This window comes from Chiloscyllium plagiosum, chromosome 17, assembly GCF_004010195.1.
Source record: "Chiloscyllium plagiosum isolate BGI_BamShark_2017 chromosome 17, ASM401019v2, whole genome shotgun sequence".
Lineage (NCBI taxonomy): Eukaryota > Metazoa > Chordata > Chondrichthyes > Orectolobiformes > Hemiscylliidae > Chiloscyllium > Chiloscyllium plagiosum.
In genome coordinates, this window is record NC_057726.1 from 25240162 (window position 1) to 25263556 (window position 23395).

At 38.9% G+C, this 23395-nt stretch overlaps 1 protein-coding gene across 6 annotated transcripts in view; it reads left to right on the plus strand.

Annotated features, from left to right (window-relative positions):
* zfhx3b (zinc finger homeobox 3b) overlaps window positions 1-23395 on the plus strand; it is a 541496-nt gene that overhangs the window by 493441 nt on the left and 24660 nt on the right. For all 6 annotated transcript variants that reach the window (XM_043706688.1, XM_043706690.1, XM_043706687.1 and 3 more), the window contains 2 exons: window positions 15896-16020; window positions 18185-18385. In XM_043706688.1, coding sequence (XP_043562623.1) covers window positions 15896-16020; window positions 18185-18385 — 326 coding nt within the window. The remainder of the gene's footprint in view (window positions 1-15895; window positions 16021-18184; window positions 18386-23395) is intronic.

A 23395-nucleotide genomic window follows, 5' to 3' on the forward strand; every position in this document is an offset into this window, starting at 1 on the left:
TGTCTGCGCGGGTTTGCTCCGGTTTCCTCCCACAGTCCAAAGATGTGCAGGTCAGGTGAATTGGCCATGCTAAATTGCCCGTAGTGTTAGGTAAGGGGTAAATGTAGGGGTATGGGTGGGTTGCGCTTCGGCGAGTCGGTGTGGACTTGTTGGGCCGAAGGGCCCTGTTTCCACACTGTAATGTAATCTAATCTACCGCCTTAAATTTAAACATGGTAATCTCTGAGTTTGTTCTTCAGTTTCAGGCTGGAAAAGTCTGTAGCAGTTTAGTGGAGATGGACAGTTTTACTCTCAACCGCATTCCTGCAGCATATGTTTCCTTGACACTAAACCTCTGCCAAACCGTTGTCCTGTTTGACCTGTTCCAGCCACATCTGGTAGTCAGACCTCCACTATCATTCATTAATTATTCACACATATGACAGTCGCTTATGGAACAAAAAAAGGAGAGACAAAGTTGTAAGGATGAGAAAAAAATATGCTTTGTGTTTGTGGATTGTGAGTCTAAAATAGGTCCAATACATACAATAGTACTTAGATGACATTTATTTTCCTGGCAAATAAAATTCAAAGGCTTCAGTTGTTTCAATGTCTCAACACATGTTCAATCTGGGTTCTATCCATAATTTGAAATTTCCAGATGTCATACATTATTTTTATGAGGTGAAAATGGACAATTATTGTTGAGCAAAAGTGGATTTTTAGAGAACAGAATATGACATTTTTGTTGGTACTGTTATTTTAGAATAATGGACTTCTCAGGCCTAATCCTGGTATGGGCACTAGTCAGCTTATCCATGTAGAGAAATTATTTATACATATAAACCAGTGCCCTCATTGTGAAAAGAGGCTCTGAAAATGTTATGGATCTCTTGTTCTTCAAGAAATTCAAATTGCTTTGAGTTTAGTATTTTTTTAGGTATATTTTATAGTTTGAAGGCTATATCAAAAATGTTGTGATAAATTAATTGTGCTCAAATATTGCTGAGTAAGGAGAATTTATGGTTTCATTTTAAGGATTTATTCCTTCATCGTGTGAGTTTTCTCATGAATTGAACTGAAATCATAAATAAATTTCCAATACTACAGTTTTCCATTCTGCCGGCTACACTCTGATTAGAACAAACAGAAACATGAAAATCAGTGAAAATGGTTAGTTTTCTTCAGTAATTCCATAAGCTCTTGTCAATTACTGCTGCAGCATTCTACCTAGTTTTGATTTCATTTTGACCAGGGCAACACGCCATATGCAATCAGATCATCTTGAATCTTTGCTGTAATTGTTCAGATGCAGTCTATAATGTTTTGGCTATCCCGCAGGCTTGTAAAAATATGTTAATCTTTATTGTATTATGAGTTACATAGTATGCATTTCCTGTCAGTGGCAATTACTTGTAATAATACTCCCCCTGTCACATCCTGCTCATCATAATCTGCTGTTAATACCCCACTCAGTTAAGCAATGCCATGTCCCTGGTGGCTAACCATGAACAATGCCAAGTGAGAGAAGCACATGCAATTTACTAGTCAATCATATTTAACATTGCACACAGAGAGTGAGACGTCTTGTAATCTCCACAAATAGCAAGGTTACAGGCTAAGGATAATTAAACCAAGATCTGTTGGTGTGATTTAGTCACCATTGTCAAATTTATATTCTTTCATGGTGTCTGGACTTTGCTGGCAAGGCCAGTATTTGAGAAGGTGACAAGCTGCCTTCTTGTATCACCAGAATCCATATCATGTTGGTGCACCCACAGTGCTGTAAGGAATCTCAGATTTTGACACCCAAACAGGGAAGGAATGGCCGTTGGAAATGGTGATGTTCCCAAGCAATTGCTGTCCCATCCTTATCGGTGGCTGGGGTCCTGGATTTTCAAGCTGCTGCCAAAGGAACCTGACTGATTGGTGCAATGCATGCTGCTGTCTCCGTGCATTGCTGGTGGAAGGTGTGTATGTTACAAGTTAATGAATGGGGTGCCAATCGAGCTATGTCACGGATGGTTTAAACAAGCTTAGTTGAAGCTGGCACTTATGTAGCATCAATGTAGCATCAGCCCAAACCTAAGATGCAGATTTTACTATATGTGAACACAGACTGCTTCAGTTTTATGAGTTTGCTTTGCATCAAATATTTCCCACAAAGTGGTTTTAGTTGCAAGGAAATTAGAAAGTTTTGAGAAGATTTGTAGCTCAGGTTGAGGTTCTGGATGATGTCATTTCCTGTTCTTTTTCTCAGGGGGTGATACCATAAGACATCAGTAAACGATATCACCATAGGAAATGACATCACCAATCCAAAGAAACCCAACACATACATAGAAAGTAAGAAACATCAGCAGTGCTTTGTCCGGAGGCTCACTGAAGATGTTACCTAGTATGGTGACGAAACGTCTAAAAATGACCCTTCCAGCTCAGCGAACAAACCTACATCCAGGAAATTTGAAATAAATTATAATAAGAAAAGAATCTGGTTTCTTTTTGTATTTGTGTCTTTCTGTTTCCATCTCATCATTGTCTGAAATAGGATGTCCATCTCACAGCGTAAACCACAGTATTAGTCTTTTCCAAGTGTCACCCAAAATACAGATTCATATGAAAATTAAGTTATTTCCTTTAATAAGAACATAAGAACCAGGAGCAGGAGTTGGCTATCTGGCCCTTCAAGCCTGCTCTGCCATTCAATAAGATCATGGCTGGTCTTTTCATGACCTCAGCCTCACTTACCCATCCTCTCACCATAACCCTTAATTCCTTTACTGTTCAAAAAATTTTTTTTAGCTTTAAAAACATGCAGTAAGGAAGCCTCAACTTCATTGGGCATTCACAACCTTTTGGTAAATAAGTTCCTTCTCAATTCAGTACTAAATTTGTTCCCCGTAATTTTGAGACTATGCCATCTTGTTCTAGTTTCACCCGCCAGTGGAAACAACCTCCCTGCTTCTATTTTATCTATTCCCTTCATAATGTTATATGCTTCTATACGATCCCCCTCTTCTAAATTCCAATGAATATAATCCCAGTCTACTCAGTCTTTCTTCATAAGCCAACCCTTTCAATTCTGGAATCACCCTAGTGTCCCTCCTCTGCACCCCCTCCAGTGCCAGTACATCCTTTCTCAAGTAAGGAGACCAAAACTGCACACAGTACTCCAAGTGTAGCCTCAGCAGGACCCTGTATAGCGGTAACATAACCTCCCTGCTTTTAAACTGAATCCCTCTAACAATGAAGGACAAAATTCCATTTGCCTTCTTAATTACCTGTTGCACCTGCAAACCAACCTTCTGCGATTTATGAAGAAAGATATCTCTAACCCCAATATCTGCCCAGTTCTGTCAGATTTAAAGGTGCATAGGGCACAAAACAAAGCTGATAGCAAGTTTGCAGTCATGATGGTTATTCTTTCTTTTTGTCCTTCCTTTCATGCACACAGGTACGTTTTGTTCCAGTAATGTTGTGTTATTCTTTCAAAACTAACTTTGAATCCCAATTGAGTTGAAGCTGGCAGAAACTAAAGAAAGTACTCTTCAGCATGATCAATTGAACAGATCAATATATCTTTTGAAATTAAATAAGCTGCACAAGCTCAGTCCACACAGTCCAAGTTCAACTTACATCACCAGGATCCTGGTCAAAAACATTAACTTCAAACCTAGGTTTATGGGGGAGACTTAGTGAAGCACGAAAAGACTGAATAGACAATTGGCGGATATATGTAATCGTGCTATTTTAAAACTTGAATTTGTATTTCGTATTTTAATTAAACACTTATTTTTAGCATTTGAAATTTCAGAAACAATGAGGGGAAACATCAGCACATGGGAATAATAGAATAGATTCAGAATTTTGTGAAAGCCCAATGGCTCACTTATAATCTGGGTGATATTTTCCATTCAAAATATGGGCATGGGGATTTATAATAGAAAACTCTGTGCATTCCATTCTAAGCAACTCCAATTCTAAAACATTTTGCAGCTTAAATTGGTGTGCATTAGAAAAGCAACCATGTGAAGTACTTGTAGTCCACATTTTATTTATGAGAATTCTTTGAACATCTTCCAAATTTCAGAGTATTTATCAATATCAAGACCTGTGCTCAGATGTTTTATGCATTCCTTGCTTCAGCTAGTCATGAAGTTGTAGTTACAATTTTTGACAATTCATATAGCTGTATATATTTAATCTGTTTCTAATTGTGCTTAAAGTCAGTATAAGTGGAGGTGATCTTAATCATTTTCCCTATTTTAATTCAAAATTAATTTGTAAATAGGTACAACAGAAAATAATGTACCATTAATAATTCTTGTTTCATTCTTCACTAGCAATTAAAGTAACTTACACATGGTATAAAAGTAAAGACAGTGGAATGCAAACAACTTGTGTTCCAATTAATATTTTCTGGGGTCCAAATTTAAAATTAAACATGTAAGAAGGAGCATGTAAAAAATAATTTGAGCCAAATATTGAGCAGCCAAGTCAATCTGCTGATCTGGTCTAGAATATGACTATGGCTTGTAGCTTTAATGTGGCCAATCTCCCAGCAACAACTTCAACCCAACCTGACTCTGGCAAATTACCCAAAGTGAATTGTAAACATGCCTAATTGCTGAGCAGGAAAAGACCATCTTGATCATTGAGCACTAACCCACAATTATGATGCCGGGAGCAACATGACAAGGCACTTCTTATCTACCAACTGTCAACTTGGAAGAGAAAGAAACCAAGTTCAGAAAGGGATGAAAATTATTGTGCATTCTGACACTTGCAAGTATCTCAGAAACAGCCTAGGGGTTCACTTGGGCCGTACATTACATTAGCTGTGAAATCACTAATTTGTTTATAAAATGCAATCTCTGCCCTAGGTACAGACAGGGCCTGCTCTCTCACACGACTCATGTTGACAGCACACAGTTCAACACATCCTTGAAAAGTGGAGCCACTGAACATTCAGCCTATTCCTGCTGTTGTTTAATTCAAGTATATTGAATTGAAGTATTTTACTGGTCGGCCCTAGTCCATCTAAATGAAATAAATGATTAGTACACCTATTCCATTATTTTATACAACTTTTTCAGCTTCCTGTATTAATATGTGAAATAAAAGAAAATCTGTATTTCAGTAATATTATCAGTGTTAAAAATCAGTGTAGTTACAGTGAGTTATAGTTAGTTATTGGTGGAATTGAAGTACCACTCAAGTCTGGTTTCTTCTTTCTGAATCCCTCACCACCTTTTGGTTTCACCTCTTCACTACTTTGGATATTAAGTGGCCCAGTCAGGAGGTTTTGACTGGGGACAACACATAAAATAGATTGTGCACCCAACACACTAGCTTCCCACCCACCCCAGGTTCATGCCTATCATACGGAGGGTGTGGCTGATGTTGAATTGACAGCTCACCCACTATATGTAACTAAATAGTTAATGGTGAATTGAGTTTGTTAAAAGCTCAAATGAGATAATTCCTAGGTATTTGTTGATTAAAGTTTCAAACCCAGAGAGATTGAGAGGGACTGAGGGCAAGACATGGATTTAAAGAACTGAGCTGAGTTGACAGCTTCAGTAAGGGTCTCAGGAAGATGCATTAACTAAAGAAATTAGTGATGATTAAATGCATAAATTGTCTGAAAAAAAAGCCTGATTACAGCCATGCCAACTGAACAAGGAGCTTTAGTGTGGAGACAGTAGTGTTGATTCACTGAGGTCTGAATGTCTGTAAGGTTGTTGTTGGGGTAAAAGTGTTGAATCTTCCTTTCTGAAATTTGTAATGAGTTCATTTCACTATAGTTCTTGTACAGTGTAGTATTGTTTCTGAGTTTTTATTTGTCAAATAAAATTTATTGTTCTCTTGTTAAAGGTATATCGGCAGCCACTTGTGAATATGTCCATTGACTGACTTAGAAGGGGTCTTGTAGCATTGCAGCATTGTCCCAAGCTTCTGAGCCATACGGTTCAAGTCCCACCTGCCCAAAAGCATGTTCTAGCATGTCCAAACATGTCGGTTAATGTAACTAAGCTGTTTAAGAGAGAGAGCATTGTCCAGATCGACTATGATTATGATAAGGCCGATCAAACATTTATAAAAGTCAAATGCCTGAGAAATTAGAATGGGGAACAAATAAATGGCACATTAATTGAATGCATACTTCAGTTCTATCTTCACAAATACTCTAGTTCTATCTCCAGCTGATTCTGGAGGACAACTCTTTAATATTACTGCTGTCAAGGGTGTCACAACCAAAGTTCTAGTGACAGGGCAGAACTGAAGGAAATTAGTATTAGGAAGAAAATGATGCTGGGAAGTTAATGTGTTTAAAGTCTGATAAATCACCAGGGACTGATAATCTATACCTCAGTACTAGAACAAGTCATCCAGGAAATGTTGGGTGCATTGGTGATCATCTTTGAAAATTGTGTAGGTTCTAAAGCAGTTCCTACAGATTGGAGGGTGGCGAATGTAACCCACTATTTAAAAAAGGGAGAGAGAGTAAAAAACAGAATGACAGGCCAGTTAGCCCCTCCCCCCATGAAATGTAGGGAAAATGCCAAAGTCTATTATAAAAGACTGGATTACAGATCATTTGGAAAGCATTAACAGAATTAGACAAAACCAGCATGGGTTTATGAAAGGTAAATCATGTTTAACATATCTACTGGAGCTTTTGAGAATATAAGTAGTAGACTAGACAAGGAAAAACCAGTAGATGTGTGTATTTGGATTTTCAGATGGCATTTGACAAGGTCCCTCAAGAGATTTGTGGACAAAGTTAAAATACATTGGATAGAGGTAATATAAATTGTCAAGGAGTGAGAATTGGCATAACAGATAGGAAACAGAGAGGTGGAATAAATGGGATGGCAGGACTATCATTTGAGTAGAGATTGGTTCAATTGTATTCACTAGTGCTTAGAAAGACGAGAATGAATCAGATTGAAAAGTATGAAATTCTAACAGGGCTGAAGACACCAGATGCAGAGAGAATGTTATGCCTGAGCTTAGTCATCACAGGGCACCTCTACAGGAGTTCCTCAGGGTAGGTATTTTTAATCAACCTGTCCACGTATATTATGACACACCTCTGGAGCAGGTGGAATTCAAACCCAAGACTCTTAGTTCAGAGGATGGGACACTACTACTGCATCATAAGAACTCCACAGCAACGGTCACAGCATCATATCTGCACCAACTCTCTGGATATTTTTTAATCAGCCAGTTCAAAGATGTTATTACACACCTATGGAGCCGATGGGACTTGAATCCAAGTTGTGGACAGTGCCAGTGGGCGTCAAGCCAGCAAGTGTCCCCAAGTTCCTCAGAATATGTATTTTTCTAATCAGCTTGTTCAGAGATGTTATTACACACCCCTTGAACAGGTATGATTTCATTTTGAGACTCATGACTGAGAGACAGGGACACTACCACTGCACCATAAGAGCCACAAAGTTCCTCAGGATAGCTATTTTCTAATCGACCTGTCCAAAGATGTTATTACACACCTCTGCTTTGTGTGATCTGAGCCATGTTTTGTGACAGCCTATCACTGAATGCATGGCTCTCATAGATTTCAATTAATGTTTTCCAGTCTAGGCTTTTTCCTCACAAAGAATATGGCTCCAGTAGCTCAGGCTGGTAGCCATTTGCAGTATACAGTAACCCACTTTGCTAATCGTTTAACCAATTCAGAAGCCATAGATTCACACAAAACACATCATCGAAGAGTCTTACATATTTGTGCTCACTTTAATATTCTTATTTCTAAGAATTCAACTGCTCCAATCACAGTAATGCAAAGCTACTATAAGAGCTGTTGATCTTCCTGCTGGTTCTGATTTGACCAGCCCAGAAGGAGATAAACAATGTGTTCTATTTTTACTGTGTGGTGCATTTCCATTTTATAGCTAAATTTTTGGATGCAAAATGTGTAAATGTAACGTAGAAATAGACCAAGTTTTTATTTTATCAAGTTGACTTCTTTTTGTTTGTTTTCCAGTAATCCATATACTGACTGGTCTAGTGTGCCTGTTGCACAATATAAAGCAGCTGTGTTTGCATTGCACCCTCACACTTATCACATAACAGAGCTTTTTGGACCTATAATTTGTTGATGATGCCTTTGGCAATCTTGGACAACTGCCAATTTCTTTCCATTTGCATTGTGTGGGCTGTGTTGCTGTAAGACAGGGTGTTAAAGATGCCATTTACAATCTGCTAATTGGGACAAAGAAATATGTTAACATGTGCCACAGACATCACCATATAATATACCTCTAATTATTTTATATTTACTTAACATCAAAGTTGCTGAGTCTGAATTATGCCAGTGTGAAAGTATGAAGCAACATGGACCAATTGTATAGATGACAGTTAAGTGTCAGAGATTAATTTCTGAAATCCAGCCAGAGTGGGCTGGAGGGGAGGGAAGGGAATGTGTGCAGGGGTTGAGGGAAGCAATTATGTTATGTACCTGACTATGCTTTATTTGTTCAGAATAAAACAATTAAGAATTTTATTAATTTGAATGTTTGGTCAGTTTCTTTTTCCTAAGGAAAAGTTGAGGAGCAGAATTTCTGCTTTAAAAGGCCTGATGTAAGTATTTTTATGCTGTCATAGGGGCTCCTGGACATGAAAAGAGCCAATAAAGCATACTAAACAAAGGTCAAAGCGATCTATTAGTTGGTGTGACTTTTACTGTACAGCTGACCTGGCCATATAGCAGCAGGAGTAAGGCTGCCCAATAAATCTCTGCAGTGGTCAAAGCAACAGAAGGGACAGAAGCAGATTAACATATGACTGGAAATATAAATCATTGTTTGGAATCAACATAAGTTAGAAGCTACTGGAAAAGATTTCAAAACTGAGTTGCCTTTTTTTTACATTTCTGGGACCACCAATCTTGATGCGTTCTCTGCTAGTGCTATTTTTAATGTATTTTCTTTGTTGGTTGAGTATTTATCCTGAATCCGTAACAACACTTTGCAAATTATTTTCTCTTGTAAGTACTTATAATAAGGCCTGCTTAAATCCTGATTTTAACTCCTTAGCAGAATGCCATAAGGTTTACTGTAAAAGTTTGAGTTTTCTAGTACTTATTTGAATAATCTGAGCTAGTACCTTAAAAACTAAATTTCTTTCATTCATTTCCTTTAGTAAGCATACTTGTGTTTACTACATGTGACTACAGCTAGCATTGAATTGTATTACTTAATTTATCAAGCAGTTATTAATTATTAATCAAACGTAATAAATGAACTTCTAATTCATCAGATATTTATCTCTTTCAAAATAGACTTGTTGGTTTTGGTGTAGAAATTGCTATTTGGTTTTTGAACAAAAATCTCTAAGGATTTAAAGTGTATACTTCTGAATTCAAATTTTCCCATTTGATAATGAAACTTTTTTATTGATTTATGCAGTTTGGTAACTAGAATGAGATCATCAGCAATTGAATCTAGGCTTAGTGTAAGGAATGTTAGTCTAATGGCCCTGTCAAGAACATTAAAAGTTTTAATAATAAATGTGAAAGACAATCTTCACTCCTAAATTATATTAACTAAACTTATCCATATGCTCTACTCAGTGAAACATAAACTTGCACATGGTGTAAAAAGCCAAACAGTGCAGATGTTGGAACTTTGTATATGATCTATTTACATGCAGCATTTCTAAAAATACTTTGCATAAACTACTTTTACCCACCATAATACTATTATTGGATACCATTCAAAAATGTATTTATCAAAAGCTGCTTGTTTATGTTTTTCATGGTTTCGATTTTGTTGGAAGAGTAATAAATAACTTTTTTTATGTCAATAGCTGTGGTAAATCACAGTGTGTACATGAGAACTACTGTATGTTTGGCTCTTAAATAATCACATTTTTGACGGAATTTTAACCTGTAATTATTAAATAAGATAGCTGTAATGCTTTAGAGGAACTCGAGTTTTAGGAAATAATAATTCAACTATGACCTCAATATATGGCATACACCCATACAAGCTTGTTCTCTTCCATTAAAGTTGTTTAAGGACATTCCTTAAGCCGGAATATGACTTGCAGTGATAAACATAGTAAGGCCCATAACTACTTTATAGGAATTTTTCATCTCAACACACAATGTTCTTTGACATTGTTGTATTTTGTCTCCAGCTGGATCAGTAAGTTTATCTGGTGAATAGTTGTACAATAGAAGCCACAAGTGCCCTCATTTCATTCTCCAGTCTCAGCAGAGGTATCTGATCACATCCAATGTGCTGATAGGGCACAGAGCAGAAAGCCTATTAAGGCATTCCACTCTGTACAACTCCCTTACTGTACATACCTTGCTTTTAGATAGCTTTCCAGTCCTCATTATCAAAACCCAAACTTGAGTCATGGATGATTGGCTGATATATCCCCAACAGGAAGTTAATACAGAACAGAAGAATACTGGTGAACATGTGTTGAATGACTGCCATGTAGATTAAAATAGCTTCTGCATGATTTTATTTGTACTTAATTGTGCAAAATTATAACAGTAGGGATGGCAACTATTTAGATGCAATAAGTCAAAACAGGTTATTGTTTTGATGTTAGATTTATGCATATTACAAAAGTCTGGCCTATTCTCAAATTAGTCTTCAGGTGAACAGAAATGATATGTGTCAAAAGTAATTAAGAAATTATGTGAAAGAAGGCGTTAAGATTTATTTAAATACAATTAGAATACTGGTTTCACTTCCAAAAAAATGATCTTACTCATTGGTCCTCCTTTCAGCCACCCACTGAAACCTTTGCCTCCAAGCTGTGGAACAGAGTTAGCTGAGCCCTAGGATATAGCCTTTTCATTATAAAATGAACCAATGCTGAAGTTAGCAAATAATCCCATTTTATGAGCAGTAAACGGGTTTCATAAAACATTCTTGTAACATTAAAATTTAAATTGCCTTCTCTGAGTACCATATCTCCACGGAATTACCTCTCAGTAAAACTTGGGGGCAAATCTATTAGTTGGCTTATATGGTGACAAGCTGATATTCAAAAGAATTAGAGACTTTGTCGCAGGGGATACATTCTGTAATTTTACATATTTAACTAAAAGTATGATTTTCATTTTCCATTATTTAAGTGCTATCATCTAAAATTGTACATAAAATATTCTTTAGAAAAAAACTTGTAGTGTTCAGGCCAATGAACTTCAGCAATAGACTGAAAAAATATAGCTAATACATACACAAAATTAGAACGTTCAAAGAACTTAACAGATTTGATCGATGGGTCTCCACACAAAGTTTAGGGAATAATGCATTGAAATTTCAGCAATTAGAAATTAATTTCTGAACCTCTCATGCTTGATGATCTTTTGGAGAGACACAGCTTAATGAATACAGACCAAACAGAAAACAGGTTCAAATCTCCAAATCTGCTGAGCTAACTGATCTTGACTAAAAATTAAGTGAAAACAATATTAGGTGGATATTCCCAATGCTTATAAGAGGACAGTTCCTTTTGGATAATGGAAAAAAAGTAGAATCCTTGCTTTATTTCCTTTGTTCATATTCAAATAATGATAAGTATAGTGCTTCACTTGTTATTTCTTGAACCAGCTAATTCAGCAGAGACCAGGAATCAAACTTGTCGTAATAATGTACAAGTTAATTTCACATCAAGTGAGGCATTTACCCATAGACCATCGGAAGAGTACATTTGACCTGCAATAACTGGTTGTTCTTTATAAGAGTAAGTCTTTCGGGTCCTATTATTGGAGCAGCATGGTGGATCAGTAGTTAGCACTGCTGCCTCACAGCACCAGGGTACCAGATTCGATTCCAGCCTTGGGCAACTATCTGTGTGGAGTTTGCTGCAGTTCTTCTCAGACTGCAGCCTGATTTGGAAAAGGAGCACAGGTTGCAGAGAGAGGAGGAGAACACTCAAAAGAAGACCATACCATTCCAAGGGTCTTCAAGGAGCACTTCCTTAAACTTTGCTACCTCCTAACCCTGAATTCCAGCTTCAAACCAGGATCTGGACAAGATAGGAGAAAGTGAGGACTGCAGATACAGGAGGGTCAGAGTCAAAAAGCATGGCATTGAGAAAAGCATAACAGATTGGGCAACAGAACCAACCCTCCAAGTCGGCACAGACCTCTTGATCTGACCTACCTGTCCATCTGCCTTTCCACCTATTCATTCCATCTTCCCACACCAACCTATTGCAACATCGTCCTACCTGCATCCACCTATTGCCATCCCACCTATCTTTCCCCCAACCCCACCATCAGCCCCCATATATCTCTCAGCTCCCTTCCCTCTCTATATTCTTACGCCCGAAACATTGACTCTCCTGCTCCTTGGGCACTGCCTGACCTGCTGTGCTTTTCCCAACACCACGGTTTCCAACTCTGACATCATTGTCAAGGTAACTATTACTCTCCATTTCAGTGGCAGTGAATCCTTCCAGGCAAGAGCAGGTGACATTTCTCAGTCCAGTGATGACAGGGGTCCTGTATGGGAGGAAGGCAGATATTATTATTTTCTCACTGATCAGAGAGAAGCAGAAGGAGAGAGCACATTGATCGGTTTGGCTGGCAGAGTTCTCAATGATGCATGGTGCAATTGACTGCAAGTGAGTGACTCTGAGTGAGTCAAAGGGACATCGGACTTCTGAGCAGGAGTCGGCTATGTGGCCCTTGCAGTCTGCACTGCCATTTGATAAGGTTGAGGCTGGCTGACATAAGAACAACTCTACTTAAGTCTGCCTCCTGTAACCCTTAACTGCCTTGTCTATCAAAATCTATCTTTCTCAGCCTTAATTAAGTTCAATGGCACGGTCTCTGATGTTTTCCAGGAAAGAGAATTGCAGGACCAAAAGATCTTTAAGAGACAATTCTCTAATCTCAATTTTAAATGGGAGACATCTTATTTTAAAATATGTCTCTTAGTTCTAGTCTCTCCCACAAGGGGAAATAACTTTCCAGTATTCACTCTATCAATGTCCCTCAGGATCATTTATGGTTCAACAAGATCACCTCTCATTCTTCTAAACTCCAATGCACGTAGGCTCAATCTCTGTTTATAAGATAATTTCTTCATTCCAGGAATGTGCTGAGTGAACTTTCTTTGAACTGCTTCTTTTGCAAATAAAGACACCAAAACTGTACGCAGTATTCTGGATGTGACCTCACCAGGGTCCTGTGCAGCTGCAGTAAAACTTTTCCATTTTTATATCCCACTGGCCTCGCAATTAACAACAACATTTCATGTGCCCTCCAAATCATTTGCTGTTACTGCACGCTGTATCCATGCACAGTGCATTCAGATCCCTCTGATTGAGTGAATCCTCCAGTATTCCTCTGTTTAAATCATATATTGCTTTTGTATTCTTTCTGCTAGTTCACAAATTCATATTTCCTACACTAAATGCCATTTGCCAATTTTTTGTCTATTACTGCAGCCCATTATATCCTTTGTAAACTCCTTACCTCTCTTGACCATGTATTTTTCTACCTGTCTTATTCTGATCAGTAAAGGCTACCACCATGTGTTCCGTCCCTTGATCCAAATCATTAATATAGATTGTAAATAGTCGCATATTTAGAGGGAGATGCTCCTTAACTACTTAGACTATCATTCTGTTAACATCCAATCATTTATGTGACCTCCATGGCCCCTATCATGAGCATGTAGGCTTTGTCATCTTCACAGGCAGTTTTGGGAGGAAGAAGAAGGATGTATGCATTCTAGTTTCAGGCAGGTTTTCCATGAGTAGATGTACTCAGACTTTGTTCCTTTGACATGTGATCTCCATTTCACATGCCCTGCAATTCTCCATCTTTCAGTCTCACAGGCAGCATTTTATTGAAAGAAATGGCAACAACAAGAATACATTTATAATACCTTCACTAATGCATACAACAATGAAATTCCACCCTTTTGGCACCTTTCTTAAAAGTGCCTTTGCCTGCCCCTTGCCTACCCTAAGTGACTGCAGAGTGGATGGAAAGCTGCTGATTGTGATTGAGGTAGCTTCACAGGACAGTGTTGAGTGACTCTGAGCTCTGTGGGCCCAGCTTCTGAGAATACCACATTGTTGCAGCTCATTTACACCTGATGACTCATCACTAGGGGATCTTGTATACTAGTGGCAGGTATCACTGTCTGAGCTGATGGTTATGATCATCAAATCAAGTTGTGGTGCTTTTTCATCAGAGGTCTGTAATTGTTCTCAATCTTCACTATGAGACTGCAGTAGCTGGCCCTCTTGGCCATTTGAAGAGGAGCATTGGGGGTGAGTGAAATGGGGATAGGCAAGAAGCAGGAAGTCCACAGTTTCACAATCTGTAGCTTGCAAAAGGCTTGTCAGTGGCATAAGGCATGAAGATACTGTTATTCTGAACATTCTGAGTAATACCAGATTTAACATCTCAAAGGCACTTAGGGATGGGCAACAAAATTACATCGGTGAGTAAAAAAGAAGTAACAACTGGCCCCACGTCACAAGCATCATCTCCTCTCTGCAGTAATGGACTTCCATTTCTTGTAGGAGAGATGGAAGATGTCAGTGAATGGCCTGCAAAGTGTTTGAGTGACATACCCGAGACAGGAGAATCACTGGAGATATGTGGAAGTAACTTAAGCTAGCAGCATTGTTATGTGTATGAAGAGAAAATGAAATATCTGAATGGTAAACATTTCCTGATGATTGATGAGTGTCACGATGAGGATAAGGTACATTAAGCTGAGTGATATGTTGGTGGAACAGCGAACAGGAGATTTAGATACCCAACACTTTCACTGATCTTGGAGATCAGTGTTTCCACCTGACACTGCAGGTGAACTCTAAGAACGGATTTCCCTGGCTCCCTGCTACTATTCTCTTCCTGCTGTGTCTAGAGTATCTCTTGGCTGCCTTGAGAAACAATGGAGTGTTTCCTCCAGTCCCGCTCCATCACTAATCCCTCCAGTGCTTTATAAGAAAGCCCAGAAATTGTCTTTTCTGCCTGTTGCTCAGTTTGTTGTACTTTTCCTTCCACTCAAGTCTTTCACAGAGAGATATAGTAGCAGCTGTTGCAAGAATCTTTAAGGGAGGCAGGCTACCTTTCAGAGGTCTTGGCTAGCTGGAACACACCCTGCTGGGCCACCTGATGAGTGTGTACCATGAATCACACAGGGCTGCTGAAGCCATTTAGCTGAGCTGGCAACTCAAAGTCTAGGTGCCATGTATTCCCAAGGGGGTGATCATTTATCACAATCCAACTGAAACCTAGTTTCTTGCCCAGAAACTTTATTGCAAAGGCCCTACTAGTTACAAGTCTCCAATTGCAATGTGTTGCATTACTACTATCTGGATTATCATCAACCAGGTTGAGTTTAGAACTTATCATGAACTCTTACATCTGATTAATTCAATATTCTGCGAAGGAGAGGGGAGTACTTTGGCAGCATGTTTATCATAAAAACTAAATTGACTTGAATGTGTGAAATTGCAGGTCTCATAATTCAGTTTAATGAATGTGAGTGTATATGTGCACTTATGTACTGTTTTTGACAATTTCATATTGCGATATCTATAAATAAATTAAGTGTTAAATTCGATTAATGCTTTACTTATGAAGTTTGAGCATAGTGCATGCTGCAGAATACCTCATTTTTGCTATTAATTATGTTATTTCATGGGTTAAACTGTATCTACTACTAGAAATTGGCCCCAATTTGAAAGAAATCGGCCGACAATCAAAATTAGTTAGGATCTCAGCACATCCAATGAAGAAATGTTTAGGTTTGTTTTGAGAAAACCAAAACTTTATATTGTATCTTCTTAGCTGGTAGATTATTTTTTCTATGCTGACACCACATAGGTGGGATTGATATGGTCTTATGTAATCATTAAATTGGATGGCTCAAATTCCCTTTGTTTGCAGTACCTATAGGAGACAAAGAACAACAGGACTCAGCAAATGCAAAACGACCATCGCTACCAGGAAGCATGGAGTTGCCTCTTTCTTCGAAAAGACCACGGACAGCGGAAGAAACAAACACAGAGCAGGTATTTCTCAAAGATACTCATAACTCTGAAATCATTATTCTTCAAGTTACCACAAAATAATTAAACTATCTAGCCTGAGTACATTTTCATTAATTTCTATATAAAAAATCCATGTGCAAGTTTATTTTTACCATACAATTGTTACAAGTTGTCGTTTAATGTGACATTTCAGACACCTTTCATTCAGAAGGAGCTTCAGTGCCTGATGTTTCCAGTTTCAATTATGCAGTGCTTGTCTGATGCATTTTAACTCCCCATTCCCCAACATCAATTATCTTAGTTCAGTTCCTTCTTCACACAGTGACATTCTTGGCAAAGTACCTCCTTCTTGAGGAGCCTGAATGCCATCCACTGTTGACCATGACATCTTTTTAGTACTCATAAATGATTTAGGCGATCGTTCAACATTCTGTTGAAAAGGACATTTGAGAAATTTGAAAACTGGAAGAAGGATGTCGAAGTGACTCCATTGGCAACTGAGAGGGAAGGGGGATTGGTTGGTATTTACATGTAGACCATTCATCATATTCATAGTGATTTAGGTGGGGGATGGGAATATATGGTAGCTTGTGGTGTGCAAATTTGAATTATTGTTTCCCTTTTGGATGCTGATAAACTTGAAAGACATCGCCAATATTTTGTGGTTTTACTGTGTATTCACTGCATTTGCATCTTAGAATTATCTTAAATACCTTTTAACACATTATGGGCAATTAATTCATGTAGTTGGACATGAGATCACTGCTCCTCTTGCTTTAGATGGATCTGTGAAGTCCCAGGGAACTACAGAGGAACCTCGATTACCCAGTGGATACGGGAGTGCAGTATTTCGTTCGGTTAATCAAATTCCGAATAATTGAATGCCCGATAACATAGTTTAGCCGAGCATCGGACCTTGTGATCTTGCAGGATAATCTAATATTCGGATAATCAAGGTTCCTCTTATTTGAAGGACAGCAATGAGTTCCACAAAAGTCTAGTCAAAATTTCTCTCTGAATCAACAATGGCAGAACCTCACTATTCAATTTTCTGTGCAAGATACTTTCCACCTTTACTACTTAACAGGTCACTAGATTTGCTCGTAACTCATTTACTAAAAATTAAAAGTGATTTAAAGAAAAATATGGAAAATTCTAGGAAGGAATCTGAGATAACATGAGTTGACGAGCTGGCTTTAACTGTTTACACCAGACGGTATCGGTGTTGCAATGTTGGTATATTCAAGACTTGAGTTCAATACATTTTGATCACTGTCTGAATCAGGATTATAGTTCTGGCTTCCTCATATTATTTGGAGTAAAGCAGCACTCACCTGTGGTTCAACGAATAATTGACAAAAAAAAAGCTGGCTTCTGAGCAGAGAAATGAGGAAGAAGAGATGCTCAAAAGGCTACAATCAGAGGAGCACAAATATATCAGAGGGTTCAATTATTAGAGTAGATTAAAGAAATAGGGAGAGGCCATGGAAAGACTTAAATACAAGAATAAGGATCTTAAACTCAGGGTATTTCTTATGCAGTAACTTGTTTGGGTCCACCAGCAATGGGCAATGAGTGAAAGGACCTTATTGCAATTTAAGATCTTTTGATGACTTTAAGTTTATGGAGTATAGAATGTGGAAGGTCAGCTAGAAGTGTATTTGAATATTCAGGTTTAGAGTTGAGAAATTTACAGGAAGAATATTCTTCCCTGGGAAACTGTGGTCCAACATGAGCAAGTGCCTTTAGGAGTGGAGGAAAGAAAATGAAAGACAAGGAAAACACAGTAAGACATAATTGAGAAACAATTTAAAAACATACTGTGGGTGACACCGGAATTGCAATGGTGATACATAATGCTGAAGGAAGGTGCAGACAAATCTAGATGTTTCTCAGCAAAAAAAAAAGATATTTGGAAAGATTTGACCAAAATTTTCTCATGTTCTTCCTGGAAGCTTGTATCCAAACAGCATTCATAACAGAGCAGGAGCATCTTTCCCCATTAGGGTGTTGGATGAATCTTTTGGATATGGAGGGAATGGGGTAACTATGGGTGGTTGGAAAAGAGAATTTTGAGGCAAAGACAAGATTTTAAACATCTCCAGTCATCTAAACTGTGTGCAACTATTTGTAATAGTGTTGTAGAATGTTTAAGAGTTATGTTTTTCCCCAATTTTTCCCACAGATGTACCAATGTCCATACTGCAAGTACAGCAATACTGACGTAAACCGCATCAGGATGCATGTATTATCTCAACATTCCGTGCAGCCCATGCTGCGCTGCCCTCTCTGTCAGGACATGTTGAACAACAAGATCCACCTACAGTTACACCTGACTCACTTGCACAGTGTGGCACCTGACTGTGTTGAAAAACTCATTGTGGCAGTAAGTGTCTAAACCATTATACGCGAAATTAATATGTAACTTCAAACTGTCTCGACCTCTCTCACCCCTCCCCAGAGGCTCATACATATGCATCAATACTCAGGCTATATTAATATGTCTGTTTAGTGCAGTAGGTTGAAATAATAAATCTTTGAAACATAAAGCTTTAATAGCAAAGACAGAAATCTAAACTATAAGATACATTTCTGTCTTTGGTGTTGCACTTTAGAAGTGAGGAGATGTTCCCATTATCTGAAATAACTAAAGCACTGCAGTAATGCAACACGCACATTATGCAATATCTAATGTTTCAGACATGCATTTTTCCATTAACCTGTATTTCAACTCAAGAATTAGGAAGATTCAGGGTAGAAAGACAGATGAAAGGTGTCCCTTACCAGTGCTATCTAATGTCTGTGCTTAATTGGCTGGAGCAGGAAGTTCCACCTCAACGTTAATTTGATTAGCCAAGTACAGGAGTCAGTCATCAACAGCAACAAAAGAGACAGTTTCAGATCACAGTGATTGTCTAAACCTATTTATCAATTTCATCTTAACAATGAGGAGATTTAAGAGTATTAGCTGTAAAGAGAAGTCAGAGCTGCAGAGTGGGTAACTCAGTGGAGCTTCTAGTGCAGCGAGAATTGTTGGAAATTCCATATTTCAGGCTTGCATATACCTGCATGAGTCGGTTCTGTTCATAAAAGGGAAAATGTAATAAAATGTTAACAGATTTGTTTGTCTAATTGAGAAAGTATAAATTTTATATTAATCACCTTCTATTAATTGTTACTGATTTTGTTACCTCACTGTAAGACAGAGCTTCAGTACAATTGTTTTTATAATGCTGTAGCTAAATGGTAAACTGTATATATGGAAATATGGCTATTTGGCCTGCATATTCTGGTGTGAAGTGATTTACTTAAAACAGTCTAATTGGGCTTTGTGCAGCTACTGTGGAATAATCAGTGAAGTGCTTTTGCAGCAATGGAAATGTCAATTAGCGAATGACAATGCAGGAGTCTCAGACAGAATGAGTGTGTTTTGTAAACAAAAGGCTCAGGTATACAGTCATATGGTGACACTCTCAGATGACTTGTGAGGTGAAGTTTTAAGAACTAGTGCAAAGTGACAAAATAATGATAAATCTTGTCAGTACCTCTAAAGGCAACTAGATCACTCGTTAGTTTGTGAGTTTGGGAATTTAAAAGGTGTTGCATATGTGTAACATATACTTTGAACTGAAAGGAAAATGCGAAATAAATATATTAAAGAATTCTGTGCTTGTAAAGGGGAAGCCCTGCTACTCTAAGACACTGTAAGTGACCTCTTAACTCAGAAAATACATTTAGGCATTCAACGTAATACAGCATTGTATTTGTCAGATAGAGAAAAAGCAGCTTAGTTGATGATTTGGCAGTCAGATTTTCAGATGGTTGTTGTTATGGTTACTGTTTCCTGCTTATGCTGCAGAGCTCCCGGCATTACTAAAAGTCTTCAGCAACTCCTTTTAATGAAAGTATGCAGTACACTTAATCCACTTGCCTGCATGTGAGCTCTCCAAGGCCTCAAATGATATCCCTGAACCATATATGACATGTTTAGAATGTTCCAGTTTTTTTAATAAGAATAATACAAACCTTCTGGGAGCTCATTTTTTCCCTGCTTTGTTCCTTCCTTCGTAACTCTGATTGTACATTGCAGACAGTTTCAGTATCAATATTCAAAAAATAAACACTACAAAAAGACAAAGAAATCATTCAACAAGAAAACGAAGAGAGCGCTACTTTTACAAGATTCTTTAGTTGAAGGAGTATTAATTGATTAATGGTTGTGATTCTGAGATATACATTGGGATTTTCATTCTTCAGCAAAACATTTTAGCTTTGATAATTAATAATTTGAAAACACTATTGCTGTTTTTATCTCTAAAATACAAGTGCAGTGCACCTTAAAGCTAATGTATTTCTTCATGAAGTACATTTACCTTTCAGCCTGAAGGCATACATAATGCAGGATGCTTGTACCGCTGCATTAGCATCTAGAAAGATCAACCAATGCATCGACCCCCCCAAGCTGCGAAATGCAATATGTAGCTAAATTGGAGAACTGCTGAATTTTTTTCTTGCTATTTATAAAATATTGAATGAATCTCTGCAACATTCACTTTTTTATACAGCTGTGATAGCCTCACTGCTTCCTGCATATGACTCTTCTGTAGCTAGCCACAAACCCATTGTGAGTGTGCCAAGTTCATTGAGATAGTGGGCAGAACAAACTAGTAAATAAAAATGGATCATCCCAGCCATCTTCTTTGTGAACTCACACGTTTATTTGCTGTTTCTGTCATCTGCGCTGGGAACTATGGTACCAAGACAACAATACAACAACATAAAATCCATTACAGTGTGATGTGTTTAGTACATTACAGGTAGCCTAAAAACTAGTAACAGGAAAGTGATGTTTATCATATCAAATTGAGTTCATCAGATTTCAAAGGTAAATATTGCTAATTTGGTCAAAAAATGTAAGAGCAAAGCAGTTTGGTGCCATATAGTTTTATGATTCATTGTCTTACAGCCACAGTATAGTCCTACAGTTGGCAGTCATTGAGCAATATGTTAGAATAATAGATAGATTGACTAAAAACTGGTGGTGTGCATCATGCTCCACAGCTCTTACATTGAAGTTCAGTTTAACCTTATGATGCCAGAACTAGACCAGTAAAATAGCAATTGAGCAACAGATTAATTTTTGTTAACTTATTAACTTTTATTCACATTGTAAATTAAATAAATGCCATCTCAGCAACATGGAAATCTTAGCTCAGAGATCTGGGCTTGAAATCACAGAGGTCCCTCCATTGGGAACTTTTATAATTAGCAGCAAGTCATGTTAAGAACAGATGAGAACCTGCCAGTCATTTATCACTTCCTGTAATATTTAAGCATGCTTCATTTGAGTTTATCCAGATAGCATTTGAAGAGTCCTCTCTACCCACTTTTCCAATTGAGGAGCATAGGGCAGATGCTAATTTGTTTGGAAAGATAAACTGAAGAGATAAAATCTTTGAAATTGCACACATTCCAGCTATGATTGAGAATCCAAACTAAATTAATATCTGTATGTTTCACCAAACAGATGTGTGGGTATGTAGGGTGCTGGAAGAATGAGGAGTTTAACTATCAATCTGTTTTAAGATTGTCAGCCTTCATATAGCTTTAGCATGTATGTGAACCAGCCTCTACCTCACTGAGGCCAGGCACTAACTTGTTGACACCCCTTTCTACTATCCCCTTGATTGTGATCTGACCTCTCATCACCAAACCATCATCTCCAACCTCATCACCTCGGAAGACCTCCCATCCACAGCCTCCAAGCTGATAGTTCCCCAACCCCACCCCACCTGTTTCTATCTCCTACCCAAAATTCATAAACCTGACTGCCCCAGTTGACCGATTGTCTCTGCCTGCTTCTGCCTCACTGAACGCATCTCTTATTTCAACTCCATCCTCTCTCCTTTGGTCCAAGAACTCTCCACCTATGTTCGGGATACAGCCCACACCCTCCATCTTCTCCACGACTTTCAATTCCCTGTCCTCCAACACCTCATCTTCACAATGGACATCCAGACTCTCCACAATGTATCCCTCATGAGGAGAGCCTCTAAGCCCTCTGCTTCTTCCTCTCCCACAGACGCAAACAGTCCCCCTCCATCAACACACTCATCCACCTTGGTGGAACTGGTCCTCCCCTGAACAACCTTTCCTTTCAATCCTCCCACTTCCTACAAACCAGAGGAATTGCTATGGGTACTCTCCTGGTTCTGAGGTGTGTCTGATATGTGGAACAACTCCGTTTTCCTCCGCTAAATTGCTGACCGTTTCAGCCCTGCCTAATGCTGCCAAGAGGAGGTTGAACAGTTCATCTACTTCACCAACACCATCCACCCTGACTTCAAATTCACCTGGACCATCTTTGACACCTTCAAGATCTCTCCACCTCCATCTCCAGCGACCGACTCAGCACCGACATGTATTTCAAACCCTCAGTTACACCCCCTTCCAACCCCCTTCCTACAAAAATGTGACCTATACTTCCAATTTCTCCACCTCTGCCATATCTGCTCCCAGGATGAGCAATTTCACTCAAGGACATCCCAGATTCCTCCTACTTCAAGAATCCTTCCCTCGTGATCAACGATGCCCTCAACTGCGTCTCATCCATTTCCTACACCCCTGCCCTCAAACAAACCCCCCAACCACAAAAAAGATAGAGTCCCCCGGTCCTCACATTCCGCCCCACCAATCGCCAAGTCCAGCATATCATCCTCCGCCATTTCTACCACCTACAATCTGACCCTACCACTAAAATGACATTTCTCTCCCCATCCCTATCCACTTTTCACACGGGCCATTCCCTCCGTGACTCCCTTGTTAGGTCCACACTCCCCACCAACCTCTCCTCCATACCTGACATCTTTCCTTGTGGCCACATGAGGTGCAAAAGCTGCCCTCACACCTCCCCCCCTTACCTCCATTCAAAGCCCCATGACCAGCAGAAATTCACCTGCATTTACTCTAACCTGATTTATTACATCTGCTGCTCCTGATGTAATCTCCTCTATACCAGAGAGACTGAGTGCAAAGGCAGGGACCAGTTCAGGGAACATCTGTGGTCCATATGCTCCAATGAACCCCACCTTCTGGTTGCCAGCCATTTCAACTCCCTCTCCCACTCCCTTGGTGCCATGTCCGTCCTGGGCGTCCTTCGCCCAGGACGGACAAAATGAGGCCACACACAAACTGAAGGAAGAACACCTCATCTCCCGCCTTGGGAGCTTACAACCATATGGCCTTAACATAGAGTTCAGCAGCTTTAAAATCTCCACATACCTCACCTCATCCCAGGTCCAGCCCTCCCTCCGTGCCCAGCCCCCTTGACCTGACCTAACCTGCCCCTCTTCCTTCCACCATTCCCACTGACCGATCGCAATCACCTCCTACCTGC